Source organism: Molossus molossus, unplaced genomic scaffold, assembly GCF_014108415.1.
Source record: "Molossus molossus isolate mMolMol1 unplaced genomic scaffold, mMolMol1.p scaffold_m16_p_11, whole genome shotgun sequence".
In the NCBI taxonomy this organism is placed as follows: Eukaryota; Metazoa; Chordata; class Mammalia; order Chiroptera; family Molossidae; genus Molossus; species Molossus molossus.
The window spans coordinates 53,424,711-53,451,595 of record NW_023425346.1 but is presented as its reverse complement, the minus strand read 5'-3'; the positions used below and the strand labels follow the sequence as shown (position 1 = coordinate 53,451,595).

Here is a 26,885-nt window from a genome sequence, read left to right as displayed (position 1 = left end):
ACCCAGTATTACTGAACTGAAATCAAGGTGTCTGCAGGGCTGCACTCCTCTGGAAGTTCTAAGAATTCATTCCTTATCTCTTTCACCTCTGGTAGATGCCTGCAATCCTTGACTTCTGCCCACATCACTTCAATCTCTGCCTCTCTCCAGTGAAGATATTAATGATGTAATTTGGGGGCCTACCTAGATAATCCAGGATAATCTCCCTATCACAAGATCCTCAATCACATCTGTAAAGACCCTTTTTCCACATTCGGTTTAGAATGACATGAATTAGGACCCGATATCTTTGGGGGACCATTTTTCACTCTATTGTAGGACCACATGAGGATATACAGAGCTGGAGATGGATAAGGTGAGGGAGATGAGGGTGACCTGGGAATCTGGGGAGTCTTGTGGTGATTGCCGTAGAGGGCATAGTGAGATTAGTTTTGTGGGCTCAATGGGTAGGTAGTGGTGGAGAGGCTGAGTATTAGGTGTTAGGCAAATGCAGGTGACAGGGTTTCTTCTAGATCTCTGCAGATGGAGGCAGGGAGATTTGAGGAAGGGAATGGGGGCTTGGAGGTTGGTCTTGTCTGAGTATATGGCTCAACATCAACTGTATTTTCTAAGTAAAACCTTTTCTAATCCTTTTCCCTAGACCAGGCAGAGTTTATCACTTTCTATGCATGGTGTATTATATCCATTATTCTTGTCATAATGTAATGACCTTGTTTCCACTGTCAGACTTTAAAATCAAATAGACTGTAACTCTAATAGATAAACAGGCAAGTTTAAGATGTCCTGCCTACTCCTCCAACCCCAGTCCCCAAATACAATTAGGCATATCTCTTCTGTGCATATCTCTAAGGTTACACTTTGTACATCGTATCATAAAGTGCCTGTACCCACACTAGATTATGCATTTCATAATTATGCATTCTTTTTTTTTTTTTTTTTCTTATCCTCACCTGAGGACATTTTTCCATTTTTTATTCAGATAAAGTGGGAGGGAGAGAGAGAAACATAGACGTGAAAGGGACACATCAAGTGGTTGCCACCCACACGACCCATCCAGGGCTGGGGACAAACTACAACCGAGGTACGCGCCCTTAGCAGGAACCGAACCCAGGTCTCTCTGGACCGCAGGCTGATGCTTTAACCTCTGAGCCAAACTGGCCAGGGCTTTTTTGTTTGTTTGTTTTTTTATAATTATGCATTCATATCCTGTTTTCTGTTCCCAGCCTAGCCTAGCTCCTGGCATGTAGATAAAATAATACAGGTTTAAATGAAAAAGTCATTTACCTTTTTCTTGGATTCTACTTTAAACCACTTTTGATTACATTCATACTTTCAGATTTTATACAGAGGGTTTTGTAAATACTTATGTACAAATTATATCATTTGTCATAATTGTTACTTTTTAGAATGTATTTATTAGTTACTCTTTTTCTTTTATTAATCAATACTATGATTGATTGTTTGCCTTCCTTCCTTCTCTCCTTCTTTCCTCTTTTTTTTTTCTTCAGTGATGGAGTATCCAATGACAGAAACTGGATCACTTTTTACCTCAGGAATTAAAAGAAATGTGAAAGACAAAAGAATGTCAAAGACTGCTAAATTGAATGTTTCTCTTGCCTCCAAAATCAAAACAAAAATAATAAGTAAGTGCCATTGGTTTTAAAGTATACTTACATGTTTATTTTTCCCTGGAGAACTGATAAGAGTATTTGGTACTTTATTTCATCAAATATAGAAAATGACTAAAATAACTTTTTGTTAACTGACACTTTTTTTTCTTTCAATTCTTCCTATTTCCTTCAACTCCTATTAGTTGAGTAGTTTTGATGATTTACCCTCAGTGGTGACAGCTGAATTTTCAGCAGTGAGCCCAGTGCAGCCTAAGGTAGCTACTTCCTACATGGCCAGGAAAGAACAATGGGACATTCCTAAAAAAGAGCTAAAAAAGTGGGAGATTGTTTTGGCATGCTGTAGCAATTGGATGATGAGTAACCTAGAGGGTTTGGCCCAGATAGGGTGCTGTAGTGAGTGATCTTATGTAGCCAAAGCTCATTAAGGAGGGCACTGAGCACTTTAGAGATGGCATTTCATGGATTTTGGAATTAAGATGTCAGAAGTGGGAAGGGGTGGGGCCGGGGTGGGGGTGGGCAGAAATGGGAAAAACTCCCCAAGATAAATTTTCATTACTTTAGAAAATTATCTCAATGGTTCATACCCACCTTAGCAGGAGTGGGGAAGGCACCTGCCAAGGATAAGTGTGAATATCTTTAAATCATAATGTTGCTCCTCTCCAGGTCTCTAGGGCCATGTAGTATGTTAGACCACCTCCTATAGTGGCTATTTCCTATTCTCTTTGGCAGGACCATTGCACAACTACTGTTATGAAGGAATGTACTGAGTTTGAGGACTGCACCAGGAAAATGGTATTAACCTTTAGTTTGTGGAAGTCCTAAACTGGTTCTAGTCTATTTCCATTTGCTATGTCAGAGGTGGCTGTCTATGTGCCAAAGATAAAGTATTCTTTTGGACCCTGTTTTTTAGATGCCCAGACTTTCCCTGAGTATTTAAAAATATTATTTCTTTTATAAACATTTTTACATACACTACACTTTTGTTCAGTGGCATGTAAATCAAAATTATGAAAATATGAGTATGCTCTTAGTGTACAAAGGGACCACACTATATTTAAGGTGAGATTTACCAAGGAATTTGCAATTAAATTTCCTAACAACAGGAAAGCATTTCTGATTTAAATTAATGTTTACATAGTGCTTGTAAAATGAAGGGGTCGGGTTTAGATTATAGTAGATGCTCACATGTAAGAGGTGTAGGATATTTGGGGTAGAGGTAGAATATTCCACAGGATTTAGATGAGCTATCCAACATTATGGTAAATATGCTCCCTTTCACTCGGGGTTTTGAATGGACTTTGGGAGCATTGACTAATTTGTTCAATTCAGGAGCCACCGAAGCTGGCTTTAAATTTTTCACAGATTGACCTCCCTAATTTCTATGGTTCGTCTCCAGTTAGAGCTACAGGATCAGCTTCTCCATTCTACCTCCTAGTCAAAGGCAGAAAGGAAGGTAGGGCAGCAGGTGTCAAAATTTAGTTTTTGTGACTGATCTAATTATCTAGAGTGCTTTGTCTATAGACGTGTCCTCTTATTCCTAACTCTGTATCCACAAACATTCTGCATTCCTCACGTCTCTTATTCATCATCTATCTGCTTTTATTTCTTCAGTTCCAAACTCTAAGTCCTTTTTTTTTCAAAACTACATCTGTATTGACATTCCCTTATTTTCAAACCTTCAGTTAAAACTTATAAAGTGAAATGCATTTTGTTAATAGTTTTATTAAGGAATATGAAAATTTATTAAGGTATATGTTCAATATTAACCATTACAATTTTCTTACAGACAATTCTTCTATTTTCAAAATATCTTTAAAGCACAACAACAGGGCATTAGCTCAGGCTCTTAGTAGAGAGAAAGAGAATTCTCGAAGAATGACAACTGAAAAGATGTTATTACAAAAAGAAGTGGAAAAACTGAATTTTGAGAACACATTTCTTCGCCTAAAGCTAAATAATTTGGTATGGAAACTATATTGTGTTTGAATCCTAAATTACAACTAAAATCTTAATTATATTATTATAGAAGCTCTAAATATGTTTTTCAAATCTCCAGTTATTATAAAAAATCATTGTAAGAATGTGCCATGTTTATGGGCATAACTAATAAAATAGGTAAAGTCTACATTCTAAGTGTGTACCTGTGGCTCTGCAAACCAGTATAATACCTTGATTAACCTTTGATTGCTTACCATAAGGAAAGCTTTGTGATTAATACATTTTACCAAGATGGACATAATTCCTTCAGTGAATGGAAAGGAGGGGAGTTCCCAGAGTGCTTGTATTCTCCTTTCGGCCCAGCATTTCACTGGCTACAAGCCAAATAGAATGAAGAGTGTAGTTGATGCTTTACCTTCCAATTTCCAACTCTGTCCAAAGACAGGGCAGTAAGACCCATGATTTGCTAGGCTGCAACTATAGATCTAAATCTAAAATTAGTAGAAATTAATTTAAAAATGGACAAATGACCTACTACACTTGAGGGTTAATTTCCTGTGGCTGACAAACTATGTTCACTTGTTATGTAATGCATTATTATAAGAAGAAAGAAAAATGTTTGTAGAAAAATTTACATGATTGTTAGTTTAAAAGCATTCAAAATGTGTGTATGGCTATTTGAACTGTACAAGGTAGTACCTTTTTAGCTCAACATAACCTAAATTTTTAGCCCAATGTTATCTCAGTTATTTTCTAAGTCTTCTCAACTGATTGTATTCATAAGTATATGATTTAATAAATTCCAAATCTTAATTGATTAAAGGGATCTTTTTTTACTTATGCAGAATAAGAAGCTTATAGAAATAGAAGCACACATGAACAATAACTTGATCACTGCAATTGAAATGAGCACTCTTTCTGAGGTAAGTAGAATGTGTATAAGTAGTGCAGTTTTTTAGCATTACTGAGAATAATTGAGGTTAGTTAAGTAGCATCAAGATTAGAGATTTATATCATAAACTTTTTGCAAAGAAATGATTATACTATTAATTTTAACAGGCTAACAGAACATTATCATTTAGTATAATTGCTTATTGTAATTTTCATATAAAAATTAGGTTTTGATTAAAAATAACACAGGATTAGACAGCTCAGTGGAACCTAATGGCCCCTAAACATTTTTAAAAACATGAAAGACATTAGGTAAAAGGTAGCATTTTAAATTAGGAAAGAATTTGTATTAAGAAAAGATGGACAGGCGGCTCTCCCTCTCAGGAGCCTGTCCCAGCCTTTCCCTTCCCCCTTCTTCCCTCAGGCACGTTACCTTTGCCTTTATCTCTCCTAAGCTCCAAAGGCCCTCCTTTTGCTTCTGTAACTCGTTTCCTGAGTCCACATAGCCCAACTGGCTCACTTCTACTACCTCTGCAACTTTCTAAATAAACTTTCTCTTATAATTTGTAAGAGAGAGAGAGAGAGAGAGAGAGAGAGAGAGATGGATTTAAAGGTTAAAAAAAAGAAATCATAAAAAGAGAAGAAAATACAAATGGATTCACATTAGGTAGGAGAGGCCTTTTCTATGCATAGAAACAGATAGAAACCACAAAGGAAGTTATTGATGGATTTTGTAAAAAAAATTTAGAAGGCTAAAAATTATGAAAATAAAATGTAAATTGCAGACTGGGACAGTTAAACATATGACAGATAAACCATTGATACTAATAGTTTAAAAGCTTTCATAATCTAGCACAAAGAAATAAAATTAATAATAAAAAACAGGAAGGGAGAAGGACCAAATATTAGTGAAATTAACTCAGTTATATAAAAAAAGAAAAATAATTTTTGAATGAATAACTACTGAGAAAGCAAAATATACATGATACATAAACTGGGGAAAGGTCACTGAAGTCCCAGTTGTAGGTAAATTTGATAGCTCTGGAGATAGTTTAGTGCTTCAGAGGGTAGCTTTTTAAATGGGATTTCCTATATATAGATCCCAGCTCTGCTACTTTCTGGTTCTGTGACCTTGGCCTTAAACTCTTAGAACCTCAGTGTCATCTGCGTGGTGTGAGTAATGGAGAGTTAGTGTAAGAGTTAAATGTGGCTAGCATGTATTCTGGCAATAGGATGCGTGTAATAAATGTTAGCTATCATTACTTTTTTTTTTACTCTATCTTATTGTTGAAAGTATTACAGATGTGCCCCCATTTTTCCCTCATTGACCCCTACTACCCCGCTCCCACCCCAATATGATCACAGGGAATGTTTCCAGACCTTCACCACACTGTTGTCTGTGTGTTTTCCAAGTTTTCTGCAAATCTCTCTTAAAAACTTTTAAAAGTCATTTATAAGTCTCTTAAATGCACAGTCTTGGTGGTAAGAAGATATGAACTCTTTCAACCTAGGTGGTCAATGTTTAGTTCCTTCAGAATTTTTTATAAAAGCTAGCCAAAGAATAGGTACTTTATTATCTAACTTAATCCACATTTGGATGCAAAAAGGATTTGTGGAAATGTCCTTATGGAATAATGATTAAAGGAAGTGTAGTAACTAGTATTATAAATTTGATACCTACGTCAACCTTAGAGGGTGCTAAATGTGTAAGGCACAACACCTCTGAATAAATTACTAAAAGTCAGATATAGCAGCGGGGAGTATAGAGTCAATGCAGCAATTGACTTAGAGAGTAAGAGAAAGAAGCTAATTGGCAAGATGTGGAAGGTGAGAAGGTCATATTATAACATCTCAAGGAACTTTGGAAAAGAGAAAGTTTTCATTGAGTGGATGGGTAAGGGAAGTCAGGGAGTAGGTTTTGCTTTGCTGAACAGATAGCCCTAAAATGTTGCTCAACTGGTTTGTTGTGAGTTATATGACTTAAAGGTCCTTCTCTCCATTGTCCCTTTAAAATTCTTTAGTAAAGTCAACTTTGTTCTCAGATGTGTTTTGTATGGTTCTCTTTGGAGAACTTGAAGAGGGCTGAGATCAGCATCTGGATTCAGGAAAATTGAAAATCAGAGATTAAGTAGATGCAGAAGCTGAAGGATAAAGGGACAGCATACAACTTTAGTGTCCATTTTCTTGGACTTATTATTTAACAGACTAACTTGCACACCAGGTTTTGAAATTCCTTTTGTTTTTAGTTGGCTGAGGGGAGGAAGACGGGTAATATAGACCAGTGGTTCCTATATCAGAACAATATTAAAAAGTATAGAACAGCATCTCACACATGTTTCTGTGCTGTCTCCAGCTACTTTGTTCTTCACTCTCTGCTCTGTTCTCTATACTTCATGCAAGTAACTGCTTTAGTTTGTTTGTTATATTAAGACAAAAGCATATTTTAAGTATCTTCTTTCTTCTACAAAAGATAGCATTTTATTTTATGCCTTACATTTTTATGTGGCATGTCTTGAAGATCTCTCCATGTGATCACAGGGATGTTTCCTTATTCTTTTTAAGTGCTGCTTAGGATAGATCTAGAATGGACTTCTAATCTTGTTGGACACTTGAGTTGTCTTTGCTGTTGGTTTTAGAAGCAAAGATGTTATCTCCCATCTTTAAAAAAAAGAAACTCTTACTCCACTTAATACCCTCCACCCAAAACTACTATCTCATTTTCGTCCCTATCTTTATTTTTACAATACTTTTTAGCACCTATGGTGATGATCATATGGTCTTTCTTTTTAGGTGTATTAATATGATGACTTATCTTAGTAGCTTTCCTAATTTTGCAATTCTGGAATAAACTTCAGAAATGATTTTTTTTTTTTAATGTACTGCTCAGTTCTTTTTTCCAGTATTTTGTTTAGGAATTTTTTATTGTTCATAAATGAGGTTTCTTTGAAGTTTTCTTTTTTGTACAGTCTTCAGGCATTCATAAAGATAATATATATGCTGAACTCATAAAAGAATTTAGATTTTTTTGCCCTGGCGGGTTTGGCTCAGAGGTTAGAACGTCGGCCTGCGGTCCAGAGAGACCCGGATTCGGTTCCCACTAAGGGCACATATCTTGGTTGCAGTTTGTCCCCGGCCCTGGTAGGGTTGTGCAGGTGGCAACAACTCGATGTGTCCCTTTCACATAGATGTTTCACTCTCTCTCTCTCCCTCCTACTCTATCTGAACAAAAAATGGAAAAATGTCCTCGGGTGAGGACAAAAAAAATATTAAAAAAAAAAAGAATTTAGATTTTTTTTTCCTCTGCTCTGGAGGTTATATACCAAAATGTTAGTGATGATTACCTTTGGATAGCATGATTAAGGTTGAACTGTGTTTAACCTTATCATGTTATTATTGAACTGTTAAAGACTAATGCAAGAATTGTTCTATTGCTATTGGTATTCTTGTATAATTTGGTGCTTTAATAACAAACATGATTTAATGAGATTAGAAATTTTGTTCCTTTTAATTTATTGTGGATTTTATTTTTTTCAAAAATAGTTCCATCAGAGTCCCTTTCTACTGCCAGCCAGCAAGAATAAACGGGTTAGTAAACAGTGCAAGTCTATGCGTCTTCCATTTGCAAGGTAATTGCTTCAAAACTTGGTTAAATATTAACTTGGGTACTCCTAAATTGAACTTTGAAAGTTTTTATTTGGTTCACTTCCTTCAAACATAGAAAAACATTTAAAAATAAATAATGAAATACTTTGTTAACATTGTACCAATAAAATAAAGACATAATATAATAGAACTTAGTTATATATTTTGAAATAATATTCAGCTTTTCCATAGACTCTAGAGAAGAAAGAGGCACATGTAGACCTTTAGTTATATGAGTTTAAATTACATTGATTCAGAGTATGTACTTAGATTTGTATATAACACAATAATTGTGTGTGTTATATAATGTTTGGGTATTATCAACCTATAGTTGCCTACTAAGGTAGAAATGAGATGGTTTATACAGTGTTGCTCAGATTGTATCTTCAGAGCTCTGAAGAATCTTACCCTCCTTCAGTAACTAAGTTCATCTCTAATATCCTACTACTCTTTAGTTCTTTTCTTTCTTTTCCCCCAGGTCACCACTGGACTTGTTTTCTGTTTGGCTAAATCTGATCATTTTTTCAACCTTTAGTAACTTGTATACTGCCCAAGATTTAAAGTTAATTTAATTGTTGTTATTGTCCTGACCAAAATTTTAATTCCTTGATTAATTTGATTATAAACACCTTATTGATAGTAAACACCTTATTTCAAACCCGTTATCTTAAAAACAGTCTCTGAGGTCTAGAGAGGTAGAATGACTCAATGAATTAATAGGATTGATTAAAATCCTCTTGTCTTTTAGACAATGTTATTTTGGTTATATTACTTAAAGGTTTATTGCTTTTATCTAAATGCACAAGTAAATGTACTTATATATTGAATGTTATTTGTAGCATAGTAAAAAAATTCTTGTATATACTCTCTTACTTTCTACTCTTTCTAGTGTACAGCATTGTTTTGCCTACTATGCTGTACTAGTACCACATTGCACTGGTTCCTTTTCCTTGCTGTAGTTTTTAAATAGTACATTTTGTTGCCTTGTAGTTCCTTTACTTAGTTTGTTTGTTTTTTCCAAAAATATCCTGGCTATCATTATGCACACATTGTTTTATGAAAACATACAAATCAAGTGTCAGACTTGCCCTCTATAAAATTTCATTGTATTTTTAAGTACATTTTTGTTTGAAGTATAATATACATGTAGAAAAGTGTAGAAATCTTTAGAGGGTGGTGAATTTTTATAAGTAAACACTGTTGTTTAACCAATACCCAGACCAAGAAACAAAACATTACCAGTAGTATCTCAAGTACTCCTTTGGACTTTCTAGTCACTATTCACCACCCACTCCAGGATAAATATCCTGATATCTAATATCATAGATAATTAATTTTTCCTAGTTTTGAATTTCATATATTGAAATCATATAGTAGATAAGATTTTGTCTCTGGTTTCTTTTGTTCAGCATTGTGTTTGTGAGATTCATCTGGATCAGTGAATGGAGTTATAGATCAGTTATTCTCATTGCTCTGTAGTATTCCATTGAATAATTATACCATGATTTCTCCATCTTTCTAATGGTGACCATTTACTTTTTTCCTGGTTTTGGCCTATAACAAGTAATGCTGCTATGTATATGCCTTTTGAAATGTATGTACACGTTTATGTTGGGTATGTACCTAGGAGAAGAATTACTGGGTTTATATATAGTATTTGGCTTTAGGAGAAACTGCCAAACAGTTTTCCTAAAGGGTTTATATCAGTCTATATTTCTAGCAGCAATATATGAGAATTCATGCTGTTATGTACCTCTAATAACATTTGTAATTGTCTCTTTCATTTTAGCCATTTGGAGGATATATACTGGTATTATACTGAGGTTTTAATTTTAATTTTTCTGATAATTAATGAATTTAAACATTCTATATGTATTTTTATTGGATTATCTATCATCTTTCTAAAGATTTACAGGTTTTTAAATACATTATATATAAATTCTTTGTGCATTACAAATATCTTTTACTCTAGTTTGCATCATCACTTTCTTAATGGTGTTTTTAAATGAACAAAATTCTTTTTAAAATTGATTTTATATATCTATATAGTTATATTTATTAATCCCCCTTTCACTATGGTTACTACTTTCTGTGTCCCTTTAAGAAAAGTTTTACTAATTTGAAGGTCATGATGTGTTCTCCTATTTTTTTTTTTTTTAAAGCTTTATTATTTTCCCTATCACATTTAGTCTACCTAGAATTTGGGGTATAATGTGAGGGAAGGGTCGTTATTTTTTTCATGTGGAAATCCTACTGACCTTCGCCATTTATTTAGAGAAGACTGTCTTTTCCCCACCTCACTGCAATATCATCTGTATCATAAGGCAGGTGACCTGATGTGTATATGTCTGTTTCTGAACTCGCTATTCTAAGTCTTGCTCTTTGGTAGTGTGAATTTTCATTTCATTTATTTATGTTTCTGTACATGAATAATATCTTTGCCCTTTGCATTTCCATGTGAATTTTAGAATCAACTTGTCAATTTACATAACACACATGGACATACACATTATCTTCTGGAATTTTCATTGGGATTAAAAAATTCATTATGGCTTTAGTTTACATAGATGTCTTTTGGAAATAGCAAACTTCATTTCACACATAACTTTCCATACAATTGTGCTTGTTTGAAACTAGAGGAAGAGTTTTGGGTATTCCATAAAATTGATTATAGGAAAACTATAAATAAATATATATGTATATGTATATATGAGTGTTTAAAAGTATATTTGAACTTTATTTATTTCATTATTATTATCCTAATAGTCCAACCAGTGATTATGCCAGTTATCTCCTTTTGGGCCCACTGGGGCTGTGAAGATAAGCATTCTTGTTTTACTCCAAGTTATGTACTATTAGAAACTACCTATTTCCTACTTGTAATTGTCTTCATTGAACACAATAAGGTACCAGAGGGGGTTTGTGGTTGAATCTTAAATAAATAGAATATAGAAAGAACTATCCATGTAATTTTCTACATAATTTTTGTAAAATACAAAATTTTTCATTTATTCCCACTTGCCTTTAGGGTTCCATTAACTTCAAATGATGATGATGATGATGAAGAAGAAGATAAAGTGAAGATGCAATGTGACAACATTATTATATCAAAGACATCACTTGATGTTCCTTCTTTGGTATCAACAAGACAATCTTTATCAACTCAGTATAATTTGGAATTGTCGTGTCTTAAAGAAAATAATCAAAATGTGTGTAGTTTAGATGATTCAGAACATATTTCTTCAATTGTTGATATACTTCCCAAAGGTGAGATTTTTAAAAAATTCATTTTGAGTATCAGTATTAAATAGTTACAGTAATCAGGGTTTCTTTTTGATAGCTATGGTGTGTAAACAGTTAATAAGTTAGATCTCTTATGTTACAGATTTGCTAATTTCTACTATTTTAAACTGCTGGTGAAAATTTTAATTTAAAAGTAAATATGCTAGCCCTGGCCAGTTTGGCTCAGCGGTTAGAGCATCGGCCTGTGGTCCAGAGAGACCCGGGTTCGGTTCCCGCTAAGGGCACGTACCTCGGTTGCAGTTTGTCCCCGGCTCTGGTTGGTCATGTGGGTGGCAACCACTCGATGTGTCCCTTTCACGTCGATGTTTCTCTCTCTCCCTCTCTTCCTCTCTCTCCCTCCCACTCTATCTGAACAAAAAATAGAAAAATGTCCTCAGGTGAGGATAAAAGAAAAGTAAATATGCTACAAATATCAGGTCCACAGTGGCCTGATACTGTTATTTTGGAAGCAATGTTTAGAAATGAGCCAGTCTGAAGAGCTTTTCTTGGTATCCTAGCTTATGAATTGAAAGATACCATATTAGTTTTATTTTCTCCTGCTCATAGATGTCAAAATTGGGGGCCTAGGTAGGTATAGTGACTTTTTATAGATCATAACCAATTAGTGGTAAAGCAAAAACTTGAGCATGCATAATTGTTGAGCAAGAGAAAATTATGACACATTTTATTTACATGGTATTTCAAAATAATTGTGTAGTATAGTCTGGCTTATGTATTTGCTATAGATTTTCCAATTGAGATATGGAATTATAACTATAATGAATTTAGAGCTTAGAATTAATTTTCCTTTCTAAAAATTTATGTGAGTGTATATGTATAATTTACAGAAACTAGCTGTTTGCTGATAGCCTTCTGATAGTAGTTCTTGTCAGAGTTATCACTGTTATTTGGGGTCTTTTGCTGGCCCCCTCCTCTTTAGAAATATATGTTCATGGCTCTACTGTTGGCTATATGCTACTAACTTGGGGCCAAGGCAGAATGAATTCTCAGTATATATTTTTCATAGATACAAATGTAAAATGTGACTTAGAACTATTCTCACCATTTCTACTTTATTTTTTAACAGTATAGATTATGAGTATCTGAACAGAACACATTGTTAGAAATCTCTCTGTAAAACAGCTTGAGTTCTATTCCAATTTGTTTAAAATAATAAACCTGTCATTACTTATTTCTGAATTTTGTTTCCCTTTTTTAATAGAAATCTATGCCCACTCGGACCAAAGTTCCAAGAATTCTGTAATGAGTGAGATGAAAAATTCTCAGTCTATCAACCACAGACAGGAGAAACCATCTCTTAATAATATAACTAAAAGGAAAAGGCATGCATCATATCTGGAATCAAATAATCCTGCAGACAATCCTTGTGTGACAGATTTAGATCAAGAAGGGATTTCAAGTCCAGAATTAAATTGGAATAATGAGATAAATGATCATACTAATGAAATGAATATTAAAATTCAAAGAAACATACAGTGCCTTCCTGACTCATCTGAGTCTGTAAGTGAACCTACTGGAGAGCACATGAATCAGGTTCAGGGTGATGATGACTTTCAGGGACAGAAAACTGTGTATGATGCTGACATGGATTTAACTGCTAGTGAAGTAGTAGGCCAAATTGTTACAGTTTCAACAGGCACTAAAAATAAAAGTAATACAAAACGAAATGACTGTGGAATCAAAACTTTCAGAAAAGTGAGAGATTCAGGCTCTGAAAAAAAGAAAGAAAGATCAAAAAGACAAATTAAAAATGGTTCAGAAATGAATGTAGAAGAAAAGATTGACAATGAAGCAGAAAAAAGACCTGTTGGCCTAAATGGTAACCAGGATTCAGAAGACCCAAATTCTGACTTCAGTACTGAACAGCTGACTCAGTTGAACAAACTAAAGACAATAACCCTTCATAATGACTTAGATCAAGATGACAAACAAAGTACAGACAATAGGAAGAAGAAGAAGAAGAAGAAAATAATACATATAACAGGTGAGGAAGAGGAAATTTACTCTTTCTCCCAAAGTTCAGATAAATTCCAGCCAGAGAGTAAACTTGATATAGGTCAAAGTTCTCAAGCTCATAATAAAAATAAAACTTTTAGACAGACATTTGTGATTCATAACTTAGAAAAAGGTCAGTTATTCCTAAATGAAAAGGTTAAAACCATTTCTGAAAACCTAGAAGTCACAAATGAATTTCAAACAGCTGACCGTGCCACCAAACATAATGGAAATTTATGTGATTATGAGACCCAAAATATGTTGGATTTGAAAAAACAAGTCACTGATACACAACCTGCTCAGCAGATTGAATCAAAAATAAATAAGAAGCTTAGGCAGAAAGCAAATCGGAAGACAGAAATAATTTCTGAAATGAACCAAATATATGGGGATAATGATAAAGATGTGCATGGCCCGGAAAAAGAGAACTTTTTCATCCAAACCCAAGAGGATAAAGAAGTCATCTCTGGAAACCTAGCAGTTTCTAATGAGTTTCAAGGACCTGCTCTTTACACCAACAATAATGGGAACCTGCGTGATTGTGAGCCCCAGAATGTGTTGGGTTTGCAAAAGCTGGTCACCAATGCATTTCCTGTTCAGCAAAGTAAATCAAAAGTTAATAATCTTAGGCAGAGAGTAAATCGGAAGACAGTAATACTTTCTGAAGTGAAGCCGTTATATAAGGACGAAAATATGTATTGTCTAGAAAATGGTAATCCTTTCTTCCTAAACCAGAAGGATAAAGAAATCATCTCCGAAAACCTAGAAAACCCAAATGAGTCTCAAACACCTGCCCTTTCTACTAAAGTTGGTGGAAACCTATCTGATTATGAAACTCAAAACATTTCAGGGGTGAAAGAGCATGTCCATGATATGCAAACTGCTTGTCAAAATGAATCAAAAATAGAAAAGAAGCTTAGGCAAAAGGTATGTCGGAAGACGGAAATAATTTCAGAAATCAACCAAATACATGAGAATGATGACAAAGATATGCATGACACAGAAAGGGGCAACTTATTTCCTCTAACCCAAAAGGATAATGAAATCATTCCTGAAAACCTAGAGGACTCAAATGAGTTTCAGATAGTTGATCCTTTCACCAGAGGTAATAGGAAGCTTTGTGGTTATGAGACTGGAAACATTTGTGGGGAGAAAAAGCAGGTTACTAATATACCACCTACAAAGCAGAATGAATCAAAAATAAATAAGAGGCTTAGGGATAAAGGAAATCAGAAGACAGAAATTATTTTAGAAATGAACCAAATAAATGAGCTTTATAACAAAGGTGTGCATGACCCAGAAAATGGTCATTTCTTTTCCCCAACCCAAAAGGATAAAGAGACTGTTTCTGAAAACTCACAAGTCACAAATGAATTTCAAACAGCTTATTTTTCTTCCAGAGATAATGGAAATTTATATGACTATGAGACTCTGAGTATGTTGGATTTAAAAAAGCATGTAACTGATACGCAACCGGCTCAGCAAAATGATTCAAAAATAAATAAGAAGCTTAGGCAGAAAGTGAGTCGGAAGACAGAAATAATTTCAGAAATGTATCAGATATATAGGGGTAATGATAAAGATTTGCATGGCCAAGAAAGCTGTACAAAAGATCTTGATTTTAAAATAAATGAATGTAAACAGAGACTTGAATGCCAAGGTATTATCAATAAATACTGTATGGAAATCAACAGTAATGAGAAGGAAAATTATGAGCTAATTTCAGATCCTTACAAACAAGTTAAAAAACATGGGAAAGAATCATCAGGCAAGACAAAGAACATTTTGACAAAAGGTAAAAACAAACCTATTTTTCAGTTAACAGATTCTTCACAGACATCTCTCTCCTCAGAATCAGGTTTAAAACATGTTACTAATGAAGCAGATTCTGATTCTGATAACCAAATGGAACCAAATAAGAAGCCAAAACAAAGCACTGCAACTCTGAATAAGAAAAGAGATATTCCCTTTGTGGAAGTGATAAAAGGAGAGTGCCGGGTCAAAAGAGGAAATAAAATGACATCCAAATCAAAGAAAAGGAAGACATTAATAGATCCTTCTCCAGGTAGCCATGAAGCAGTGCAGATAATATCTGATACCAGTCAGAAAATATCAGTTGAATCTGAACAAGCTGATGAAGAAAGAAAATTGGAAAATGAGAAAATTAAGCCAGACTTTTACACAAAGGTGTCTAGTTCTTTATCTCAGATATATTCACCTAGCATAAAAGATTCTTCCCCTAACAGTGTTCATGAGCATTCAAGACCTTTGAGTATTTCTTCTAGTAAAAATCTGATAAGAGAAAATTTTGCCTTGGAGAGCTCACCAATCTTTCAAGTAAGTGATGATATGCAGAAGAAGATGACAGGGATGAAGTTTAAAGTCAACCAAAGAACACAAAGATCAGAAATAGGTAGGTCAATACCTGAAGTGGTCAAGTTTTAAATGTATTTTTTAAAAATTTAACTAGTAAAGTATTTACTGTTATAACTGATACTTTTTAAAAATATATTTTTATTGATTTTCATAGAGTGAGATAGATAGAAATGTCTATGCGAGCAAAATCATGAATTGACTGCCTCCTGCACACACCATACTAGGGATCAAGTCCAAAATCCAGACATGTGCCCTGACCGGGAGTCAAACCAGGACCTCTCAGTCCATGGGACAATGCTCAATCCACTGAGCTTACACTGGCTGGGCATAACCGATATTTTTATGGAATTTAGAAACTAACTGTGTAGCTTGATTTATAGAAACAATATGAAGGAATTTAAAGAAAGCTTAATACTTTGGAAAGATAACAGTGAGAATGTCTTAGATATTTATAACCTAAAAAACAGATTGGTCTTTCCCACAGAGATGTCTGATAATGTCATTGAGCAGATAATTTCCTCTTTTATATGTTTGAAGGAAATTAAGTGTTTTATATATATATAATAAGGAATTGTGCTGGATTTTATCAAAGACATTTGCAAGTTTCTTTAGGGTAGGACTTTGATAACAGTATATATTTAGTGTGATTAAAATATTATAGGTGTTTTAGAGGGTTAAAAATAAACAATAGCAACTCCCTTTCCTCAGAATACATATATGTAAAAGTTACAAATACAGTGGTAAATGCTTTAATTGAAGCACACATATTATTCTAAGGGATGTAATGGGGAGTAATTTTGACTAGAACCAATAAAGACATCATGAAATAGGTAGCATTTTAGGCCCTAAAGGATAGATAGGATTTTTACCTTAATGTTTACTTTTCATTTTCTCCCAGTTATTAAAATAACACTCACTGCAAAAAATTGAAAGTAGTAATCAGAAAATAGTAGGAAGAACAATCATCCAGATGAACTATAGTCAACATTTTGGCCTATGCATGCAGACTTCAATCCGGATTTTTAAATACGTACTTGAAATCATTCTCTATAAAACATTACTTATCTCACATTTTCTCCTTAACATTGGATCCTATGGATTTTCCTTTATTATTAGAAATTTTGTAACATTCGCATATCAAAGTTTCTACCAGGAGCCTAATATTTCATTATCTGTGGGACACAGGACTTTTTTTCTAGTTTTATTAAGAAATTATTGACATATATCACTGTATAAGTCTATGCAGCATGATGGTTTAATTTACACATATTATGAAATGATTACAACAGGTTCAGGTAACATCTATCGTATACATATAATATAGAAAAAAAAAAGAAAAATTTTTTTTCTCCTTGTGATGAGAACTCTGAGGATCTACTCTTAACAACTTTCCTATATATCATACAGCAATGTTAACTATAGTCATCATGTTGTACATTACACCCCTAATATTTATCTGGTAACTAGAAGTTTGTACCTTTTGACCCAACCTTCTGCCAATTTCTCATTCTCCCAACCTCTGCTACCTCTGGTAACCATAGTTTGATCTCTTTTTCTATGAGTTTGGTTGTCTTTTAAGATTCCACGTGTAAGATAATACCAATTTGTTTTTCTCTATTTGACTTATTCCACCAAACATAATGTCTTTAAGGTCCATCTGTGTTATCACAAATGGTAGGATTTTCTTACTTTTCATCTGGCTGAATAATATTCCATCGTATTTATGTACCACAGTTTTATCCATTTATCCATCCATGGACACTTAGGTCATTTCCTTGTCCTGGCTATTGTAAATAATGCTGTTATGAACATGAGGGAGCAGATATCTTTTCAGGTTAGGGATACTAGGATTTGGGTGGGGAAGGCTTTTCCAGGTAAAAGGAATACTAAAGCAAAAGAAGTGCAAAGGTCCAGAGTTACAGGATCTGTTGGAGGATGTGAGCCATCGACTCTGTATTCTTTTTTGTTATTGTTAATCCTCACCTAAGGATATTTTTCCATTGGTGTTAGAGTGGAAGGAGGGAAGGAGAGAGACAGATCGATTGGTTGCCTCCCACATGACCCTGAACAGGGCTGAGGATTGAACCTGCAACCCAGGCACGTGTCCTTGACCAGGGATGGAACCCTGAGACCCTTCAATTCGAGGGCTGATACTCTAACCACTGAGCCATACCGGCCATACTCATCTCTGTATTCATGGTGCCTTTCACAGAGTGACCGATTGATGACAGATGTTGAATGAATGTAGTAATTTGTGGGATTCTATGAATAGAATTGAACTATGAAGAATTTTTATCAGCCTTTATGTGATTTCAGAATTTAAATGTCGTGGGCTAAAACATTATGGCTGGAGAAAAACTGACTTACAAATAATTGTAGTACTATTATTATAATTCAAATTATAATTTGATTATTGTTAAGTTTAAAAATTTGCTACTAGTGATTTGCAAACCAATAAATAGCCCATATCTATTTCCATATCGCTATATATTTACAAATATTTGTGAAAATAATATTCTTTTCAGGTGGTAGAACAACACTACAGGACTTGACAAATACTAATTTTGTTTCAAATAACACTGCTAAATCTGAAAATAAGTCAGAAGATCTATCTTTAGAGCTGCCAAAACGAAGAAGGTGCACTCCTCTCAATTTCAAAGAGCCAAGTCTTAGAGAGTAAGTATTTTAGTAATATTAAAATGATTTTAGTGTGCTATTACATGCTTTAAAAAAATTCCCTCCTGAATTAGTATTTGCACACTTCTGAATATCAGACGAGATCAGGCACGTTCAGGGTGGTATGGCCGTAGACAACACTTCTGAATATCAATAAAACATATATTATTGACATTTAACAACGGCTGTATAATCTGAGTAAGATTTGAAGAAATATATTTTATAATTTTTATTAATTTGTTTTTGTTACAGATGTTTCTTCTTTTTCCCCCATTGACACCCTCCTCCCCATCCCTCCCATCCCATCACCAGCTTTGTTGTCGACGTCCGTTGGTTATGCATACATTCATATAAGTTTTGTGGTTTATACCCCCCAGCACCCCCTTTTCTGAGGTTTGTCAGTCTGTACCCTACCTCTATGTCTCTGGGTCAGTTTTGTTCATCAGTTTGTTTAGTTAATTATATTACACAAATAAGTGAGATCATGTGATATTTGTCTTTCTCTGCTTGTCTTGTTTCGCTTAGCATAATGCTCTCCAGGTCCCTCCATGTTGTCTCAAAGGATAAGAGATCTTTCTTTCTTACAGCTGCACAGTATTCCATTGGGTACACGTACCACAGCTTTTTTATCCACTCATCTACTGATGGACACTTAGGTTGTTTCCAGATCTTAGCCATTGTAAATAGTGCTGCTATGAACATAGGAGTACATATATTCTTTCTGATTGGTGTTTCAGGCTTCTTAGGGTATATTCCTAGAAGCGGGATCACTGGGTCAAATGGCAGTTCAATTTTTAACTTTTTGAGGTAACACCATAGTGGTTGCACCAGTCTGCATTCCCACCAGCAGTGTACTAGAGTCCCCTTTTCTCTACACCCTCGCCAACACTTGTTGTTTGATGATTTGTTGATGGCGGCCATTCTGACAGGTGTGAAGTGATACCTCATAGTTGTTTTAATTTGCATCTCTCTGATGATTAGTGATTTTGAGCATTTTTTCATATGTCTCTTGGCCATTTGTATTTCTTGTTTGGAGAGATTTTAGGTCCTCTGACCAGTTTTTAATTGGGTTGTCTTTCTGTTGTTGAGTTGTATGAGTACTCTATATATTTTGGAAATTAACCCATTATCTGATGCATTATTGGCAATTATGGTCTCCCATATAGTGGATTCCCTTTTCATTTTGATGGTTGTTTCTTTTGCTGTGCAGAAGCTTTTTAGTTTGAGGTAGTCCCATGTATTTATTTTTTCCTTTGTTTCTCTTATTGTTGTATCAGTGAAAATTCTGCTGCATATGATGTCTGAAATTGTGTTGCCTACATTTTCTTCTAGGATTTTTATGGATTCACAAGTTTCATTTAAGTCTTTTATCCATTTTGGGTTTATTCTTGTGTATGGTGTAAGTTGGTGGTCTAGCTTCATTTTTTTGCAAGTAGTTGTCCAATTATCTTTTATTCTTTGAACATTTTGTTATAAAAGATGTTGCCTATGATTTGCAAACCACTATTTACATATCTGTTATTTCCATTTATCTATTTTCTACCTTGTTCCCTAGAAGTGGTTTTCAAAGTGGTTTATATGTCCTTTGTCCTCAAGGAATACTACTCTTTCTTTCTTTCTTTAAACTTCAAACATATCTCAACAAAGGGAAAATAGTACTTCCCCCATTTACCCATCCCTCAGGTTCACCAGTTATTAATATTTTGCCATATTTATCTGTTTTGTTATTGTATTTTTCAAGCAAATAAAGATATATACTTCTGTATATATCTCTAAAAAAGTAAGAACTTCTTAACAAAGTTTTTAACAAAACTAGACAAAAATGATCACATCTAACAAAATTATAAATAATTCCTGACTGTCATCTAATAGCTAATTTTTATTCACATTTTCTTGATTATCTCAGAAAGGTCCAAATGCCCTTTATATGTGTTTTATTCAAAATTTTATTTTTAAAAAGGGTTAATGAAGTAGCCTATTTGTAGAACCTGATCATATTTGGGATGTATTTTCAGCAGGAAGAGAAAAATATCCTTAAATTTTCCTTTCTTTGCATTGTTTTAGTATTTGCTTCTTTTATAAAATGAAAGACTTGATGGTTTTGACAGGTTTTTAAAACAGTAACCAGCACATGGCAGCAATACAAGGAAGGGTGAAAGAGAAGCAAATTAAAAGTGAAATAAAGGACCAAGGGCTCTTTTTTCTTCTTTTCTTTTCTTTTCTTTCTTTTCTTTTCTTTTCTTTTCTTTTCTTTCTTTTCTTTTCTTTTCTTTCTTTTCTTCACTCTCTCTCTTCTCTTCTCTTCTCTTCTCTTCTCTTCTCTTCTCTTCTCTTCTCTTCTCTTCTCTTCTCTTCTCTTCTCTTTTCCTTACTTTTCATTTCCTTTCTAATCCTCTGAGGATATTTTCCCATTTATCTTCAGATAGAGTGAAGAGAGGGAGGGAGAGAGAGAGAAATGTAGATGTGAGAGAGACTCATTGACTGGTTGCCTCCCACACCACCCCAACAAGGCTGAGGACCGAACCGCAACCAAGGTACGTGCCCTTGACTGGAATCGAACCCTTGACTCTTTGGTCCACAGGCTGTCACTCTAACCGCCAAGCCATACTGGCCAGGGCCCAAGGCCTCTTTTTAAAAAACAACTTTATTGAGCTATGGTTTACATATCATGCATTTCATCCACTTAAAGTGTATTCAATTCAGAGGTTTTTAGTATATTTGCTGATGTGCATATCATCCCATGGTCAATTTTAGAAACTTTCTTTGCCTCAGAAGAAACTCCTGCCCTTTAGCTATCATCCCCACACCCCATACTGTAGGCAACCATTTACCTACTTCCTATATCTGTACATTTCTTTGCTTTAGACATTTTATATAAATGGAATCATATACAGTGATACCTCGGTTCTCGAACATAATTTGTTCCAGGAGAACGGTCGAGAACCAAATTGTTCGAGAACCGAAGCAATGAAACCCAATAGGAAATAATGGAAACTGGATTAATTCGTTCCAAGCCCCAGAAAATGCCTATTTACTGGCCTAATTTGTATATAATATGTAGAAAAACATAAGTCTCAACAAGAAATAAAAGTGTACAGTATGTCTAAGGGTTAAATTCAGTGTAAAGCGTGACTCTCTCCACAAAGCGTGACTCTCTCCACAAAGCGTGACTCTCTCTCTGCACTCACACTGATGACGCAAGCAAGGCGCGCTGGGCCGAATGAACGCCATTCGGCTCAACTCGGCTCATCTCGGAAGTTCGAGTTCCAAATATTTGTTCGGATTCCAAGACAAAAGTTTCTCGAATCTCCTGGTCGAATACCGATTTGGTCGAAATTCGAGGCGTTCGAGAACCGAGGTATCACTGTATGCCCTTCCTTTGTGTCTGGCTCCTTGCACTTAACATAATGTTTTCAAGGTTTATCCATGTTGTGGCATGTATCAGTATTTCATTCCTTTTTATGACTGAATAATATTCTATTGGATGGATGGATGGATGGATGGATGGATGGATGGATGGATGGATGGATAGATATATCCATATATGGATATATATACACACCCCCCACATGTTATTTATCTACTTGTTTGTTGATAGACATTTGGTTGTTTCTACCTTTTAGTTGTTATAAATAATGCCAAATCAACATTTTTTTGCAAATGTTTGATGTACATGTTTTTATTTCTCTTTTGTAATTACTGAGTCATATAGTAACTCTGTTAATCATTTGAGGAACTGCTAAACTGTTTTCCAAAGCTGCTGTACCATTTTACATTCCCACCAATAGGGTATAGGTGTTCTGATTTCTCTATATCCTCACCAACACATTTGTTATTATGTTACTTTAAAAAATATATATGTTTTTATTGGTTTTTAGAGAGAGAGAAAGGGAGAGAGAGATAGAAACATCGATCAGCTGCCTCCTGCACACCCTCTACTGAGGATCAAGTCTGCAACCCAGGCATGTGCCCTGACCAGGAATCGAACTGGGACCTCTCAGTCCATGGGATGACGTTCAATCTACTGAGCCACACCGGCCGGGCTATTATTTGACTTTTTGATGATTCTAGCCGTACTGGAGTGGCCATGAAGTGATATCTTATAGTTTTGATTTGTAGTCTCTGATGACTAATGATGTTAGTCAACTTTCCATGTGCTTATTGGCCATCTGTACATCTTCTTTGGAGAACTGTCTATTCAGATCCTTTGTCCTTTTTTCTTTATTGAGAGAGGAAGGGAGAGGAAAAGAGAGAGAGAGATAGAAACATCAATGAGAGAGAACATCAATTGGCCACCTCCTGCATGCCCCCCACTGGGGATTGGGCCCACAACCTGAGCATGTGCCCTGACCGGGAATTGAATCAGTGACCTTTTGGTGCATGGGTCAGTGCTCAACCAGTAAGCCACACGGGCCGGGCTCTGTTGGGTTTTTTTATTATTGAGTTTCAAGTTAAACTTTTCATTTCAAACTAATTTTAGACTTACTAAAAAGTTACAAGAATTGTACAAAGGTTTCTCACCCAGCTTTCCCTAATTTTACCATCTTTACCTACAGTACAATGATCAACCTAGGAAATTGGCATTGGTACAATACTATTAAACTAAACTATATGCTTCCACTAACATCCTTTTTTGTTTGAGAATCCTACCCAGGATCCCATATTGCATTTTGTTGCTGTTCCTACTTAACCTCCTCCAGCCTGTGACAGTTTCTCAGTCCTTCCTTTTCTTTCATGACTTTGACACATTTGAAGATTATTAGCCAACTCTTATACTAAGAAAGTATTCCTCAGTGTTGAGTGTTTGAATCATGAATTAGTGTTGAATTTTGTCAAAGGCTTTTTCAGTATCAATGAAAAATTTATATGCTTTATTTCCTCAGATTTATTAACATGGTATATAATGATACATTTTCTAATATTGAACCAACCTGCATTTCTGGAATAAATCTCACTTGGTCATGGTGTATGTTTTTCATAATGTGGTATGGATTTGCTTTTTTTAAATTATTTTTTAAATTTTATTTTTGTTACAGATGTTTCTTCTTCTTTACCCCATTGACACCCTCCTCCCCAACCCCCCCGCCCCGTCCCAGGCTTTGTTGTCCATGTCCATTGGTTATGCGTACATGCATGTAAGTTCTGTGGTTTATCTCTTCCCACCCCCCACCATCCCCTCTTCTGAGGGTTGTCAGTCTGTACCCTACTTCTGTATTTCTGGGTCTACCCTATTCCTCAGACTGTTATATTCATTATATTTCATATATAAGTGAGATCATGTGGTATTTGTCTTTTTCTGCTTGGCTTATTTCACTTAGGACAATACTTTCCAGGTCCCTCCATGTCGTCTCAAAGGATAAGAGATCTTTCTTTCTTACTGCTACATAGTACTCCATTGTGTATATGTACCACAGCTTTTTTATCCATTCATCTACTGATGGACACTTGGGCTGTTTCCAGATCTTTTGTAACTGCTGTGAGCACATGAGAAGAATATGTATTCCCTATCAGATAGAGTGTAGACTTTGATATATGTTGTTTAGATCTTCTATGTCCACTTTATCTGTCTTGTGCTGGTAGTATATTAAGATCTCCTATTTTGTGCTCTTATCTATCTCCATGAATCTCCTGTAGTTTTACCTTCATAAGTGTAGTTGCTGTATTTGGTACATAAATACCATAATTACTATATATTCATTGTGGAATAGTGCATTTTACTATTTAAAATGTCCCCTGTTGTCATGTTCAGACTTTGGAACTTAAGAGATAAAGGCTTTAAAAAGTACATTTATATTACCTTCCTAATAATTCCTGCTGCTCCTATCCTCAGTACTTGTGATAATTACTCCATAGCATATTGCAGGCAGTTTCCATTCGGGATCTACTCTCACTGGGGGCCTATCAGAAGCTGTGATATACATGCTACAGGCTATTCCCAATCCAGAAAGAAAAAAGTGGCAGCCCGGTTGTCATCACTCTTTGTATTTATGCTAATGTACATTGTGATTTTTGCTTTAAAAATTTTTTACCAACCTATTTATCAAATAATCTGCATGCCCAGTAGATCTAAACCAAAAGAGAATACTATTTTATTACAACATTTTACTATATTTTGGTTAGAATAAATAGCTCTTTTGAAAGAATTGATTAAATTCTATCTAATTACCCAAGGCAAGAGTATCATATTCGCTCTAAAGAGGATGATACAGAGGAGGGAAAGAGACCTTCTCTCTCTCTACCCATTATACCCTTTCGTTTGGAACCATGTATATGTATTTCATCCAAAAACTATATATAATGTAAAGAACAAATACAACTCCTCTTCTTGCAACATTATATATTAGGTTAATAGATCAGCCCTCTTACTGAAAAAATAAAATGAGTGGGCAAAATATTAAACAAAACAAACAAAATACCCCTTGAATGTATCTGTTAGATAGTAGAGAAGTAAGAAAGCTCTGATTAGAGACTGAATGAGAGTAGGAAGCCAGACAGGTAAATGGAGCCTGCAACTGGCTTTTGCCTGAAGGCATTTGCCTAAACATTGTATTCACAGCCTTATGGGGCTGGAGACAGAAAGCAGATTCTAGAGTTTAGCTAAAATGAAGAGTCTAATAGTGGGTCTCCTTTAGTAAAGTTGAGCTACTCACAAATTGAAGAACAAACTAAAAATAACCTTCTTACAAGCATTTTTAAGCCCCAGGAAATAACTCAGGTACTGAATTGAGGAGCAAAAGGTCTAAGAATTCATAACCAAAATCAAACCATCATGTATTGTAGCTGTAATTCACAATATCTGGAAGTCACAAAAAACATCAAGCTGTGGATTTAGTATTAGCCCATGATTTGTAGCACCCCCTGTTGTCTGTTAGAAGAAAATGCAAATACTTTCTAGAGGAGTCCTTCATCTCAGCTCACAACACATTTTCAACAGATAAAGTTGCAAGGGATATGAAATAGCTCACTCACAGCAAAAAGAATGCTACACACACAAGGGAACCAAGATATCAGCAAAGGCAACTGATAGAAGAACCAGATACAGAATGATTAATGTTTCAATAAAGGAGAGGCTTGAAAATGATTAAAGGTATTTAGTGAAAAAGTTATAGAAAAGCACCTACAGAATGATATAAAAATCAAACATAGATTAAAACCAAACAATATACATTGTAGGAGTGTAATATATAGATTGTTAAAACTGTAAGGAAAAGCCAGGGAGTGATTAACATAATAGAGGCTAATGGTTACTTCCTGGGGAATAGTGGGCTGGGATCAGAAAGGGACACATTAGAGCAGTCTGAGGTGTGGTAATATTTAACTTAGGTGGTACGTACATCAACACTTATTTCATTGTTTTAAAATTATACATTTTCGTATGTATGCTAAAATTTGTAGTTAAAAGGAAGCAGTAAAACATAGAAAATCTGTTATTTCTTAAATTTCATTTATAATTTTTTCTATCACAGTGTGTTTCAGATACATGGAAAAATGTATTACGGTTTGAGAACTGCTTTCCACTAGTATGATGCAGCAGTTTCCTCCATGCTTCACAGCAAAAGTATTAGTTTTGTGTTATTATTATTAATCTCCCCTTTTTTTCTACTTTGCAGCAAGATGAGAAGATGAATTGATGGATTCTGGTTTTTCTGAATTCTGAAACCATAATGACTCAAAACGGATATAATTAGAAGAAGAGGAAATATATGATGAAAAGTTTTGGGTTTTTTTCTGACTTTTCATGGAGTGTTGATTTATCTATTTTTATGTTTTGATATATGTACATAAAATAGCTGTTTTGTAATATTAAATTTTATTACAAAGTTTAAAATCATTTTGGTTATCCTATAACTTATCTTCCTACTCATTCAGCTTTTTCAACCTAATAGACTTTAACTAAACAATAGCTTTAACCTTTTAACCAATAAAATGTATTATAAATACCTTTGCAGTGGTTATCTTGTTGTTTATCAAGCTAACTTGTTTAGTTTTGTCTTTAAACCATTCAATATTCCCGCCCTGGCCAGTTTTCTCTCATCCTTTATTTATTCATACTTTCAGAATTACTTGGTCAGTAATTACTTGGGTGTCAGGTTCTGTATTACTTTTATTATGTGTAATCTGATGACTTGGCTGAGGGGTTAATCTTTCAGGCTCTTTTGTATTTGGTTTTTGTAACTTTATTTTAAAGATTGCTTACTAGTCTAGTAAAAGTAATAAATCCTATTCATATCTGAGATCACTGAACATTGCTTATTGTATATTCAAAATGACTAGTCAAATTCTATTCTGCCTAGGTGGAAAAGCTTTCTTAGACAATATCTGACAACTGAAAGCGTGGGCCCAGAAGTATTTTAGATAATTCTGAGTCAGATGTCCTAGTATCAAACTTGGAGAAAAACTGCTGCAGGAGTACAGAGTCCCACAGAATTTACT

At 34.7% G+C, this 26,885-nt stretch overlaps 1 protein-coding gene across 1 annotated transcript; it reads left to right on the top strand.

Moving 5' to 3' along the window:
- The first annotated feature begins 1,505 nt into the window (after positions 1 to 1,505).
- SGO2 (shugoshin 2) lies at positions 1,506 to 26,144 on the top strand. Its single transcript, XM_036254869.1, has 8 exons — positions 1,506 to 1,643; positions 3,418 to 3,593; positions 4,415 to 4,492; positions 8,001 to 8,086; positions 11,131 to 11,369; positions 12,607 to 15,813; positions 18,302 to 18,452; positions 26,063 to 26,144. Exons 1-8 carry the CDS (start codon positions 1,511 to 1,513, stop codon positions 26,076 to 26,078), a joined length of 4,086 nt encoding a protein of 1,361 aa, XP_036110762.1. The 5' UTR covers positions 1,506 to 1,510; the 3' UTR covers positions 26,079 to 26,144.
- The last annotated feature ends 741 nt before the right edge of the window (positions 26,145 to 26,885 follow it).

Coding starts and splice junctions, on each gene's coding strand:
- SGO2 (XM_036254869.1), top strand. CDS start 1,511: ATGGAGTATCCAATGACAGAAACTGGATCACTTTTTACCTCAGGAATT. Junction 1,644..3,417: donor AATCAAAACAAAAATAATAA/GTAAGTGCCATT, acceptor ATTTTCTTACAG/ACAATTCTTCTATTTTCAAA. Junction 11,370..12,606: donor TGTTGATATACTTCCCAAAG/GTGAGATTTTTA, acceptor CTTTTTTAATAG/AAATCTATGCCCACTCGGAC.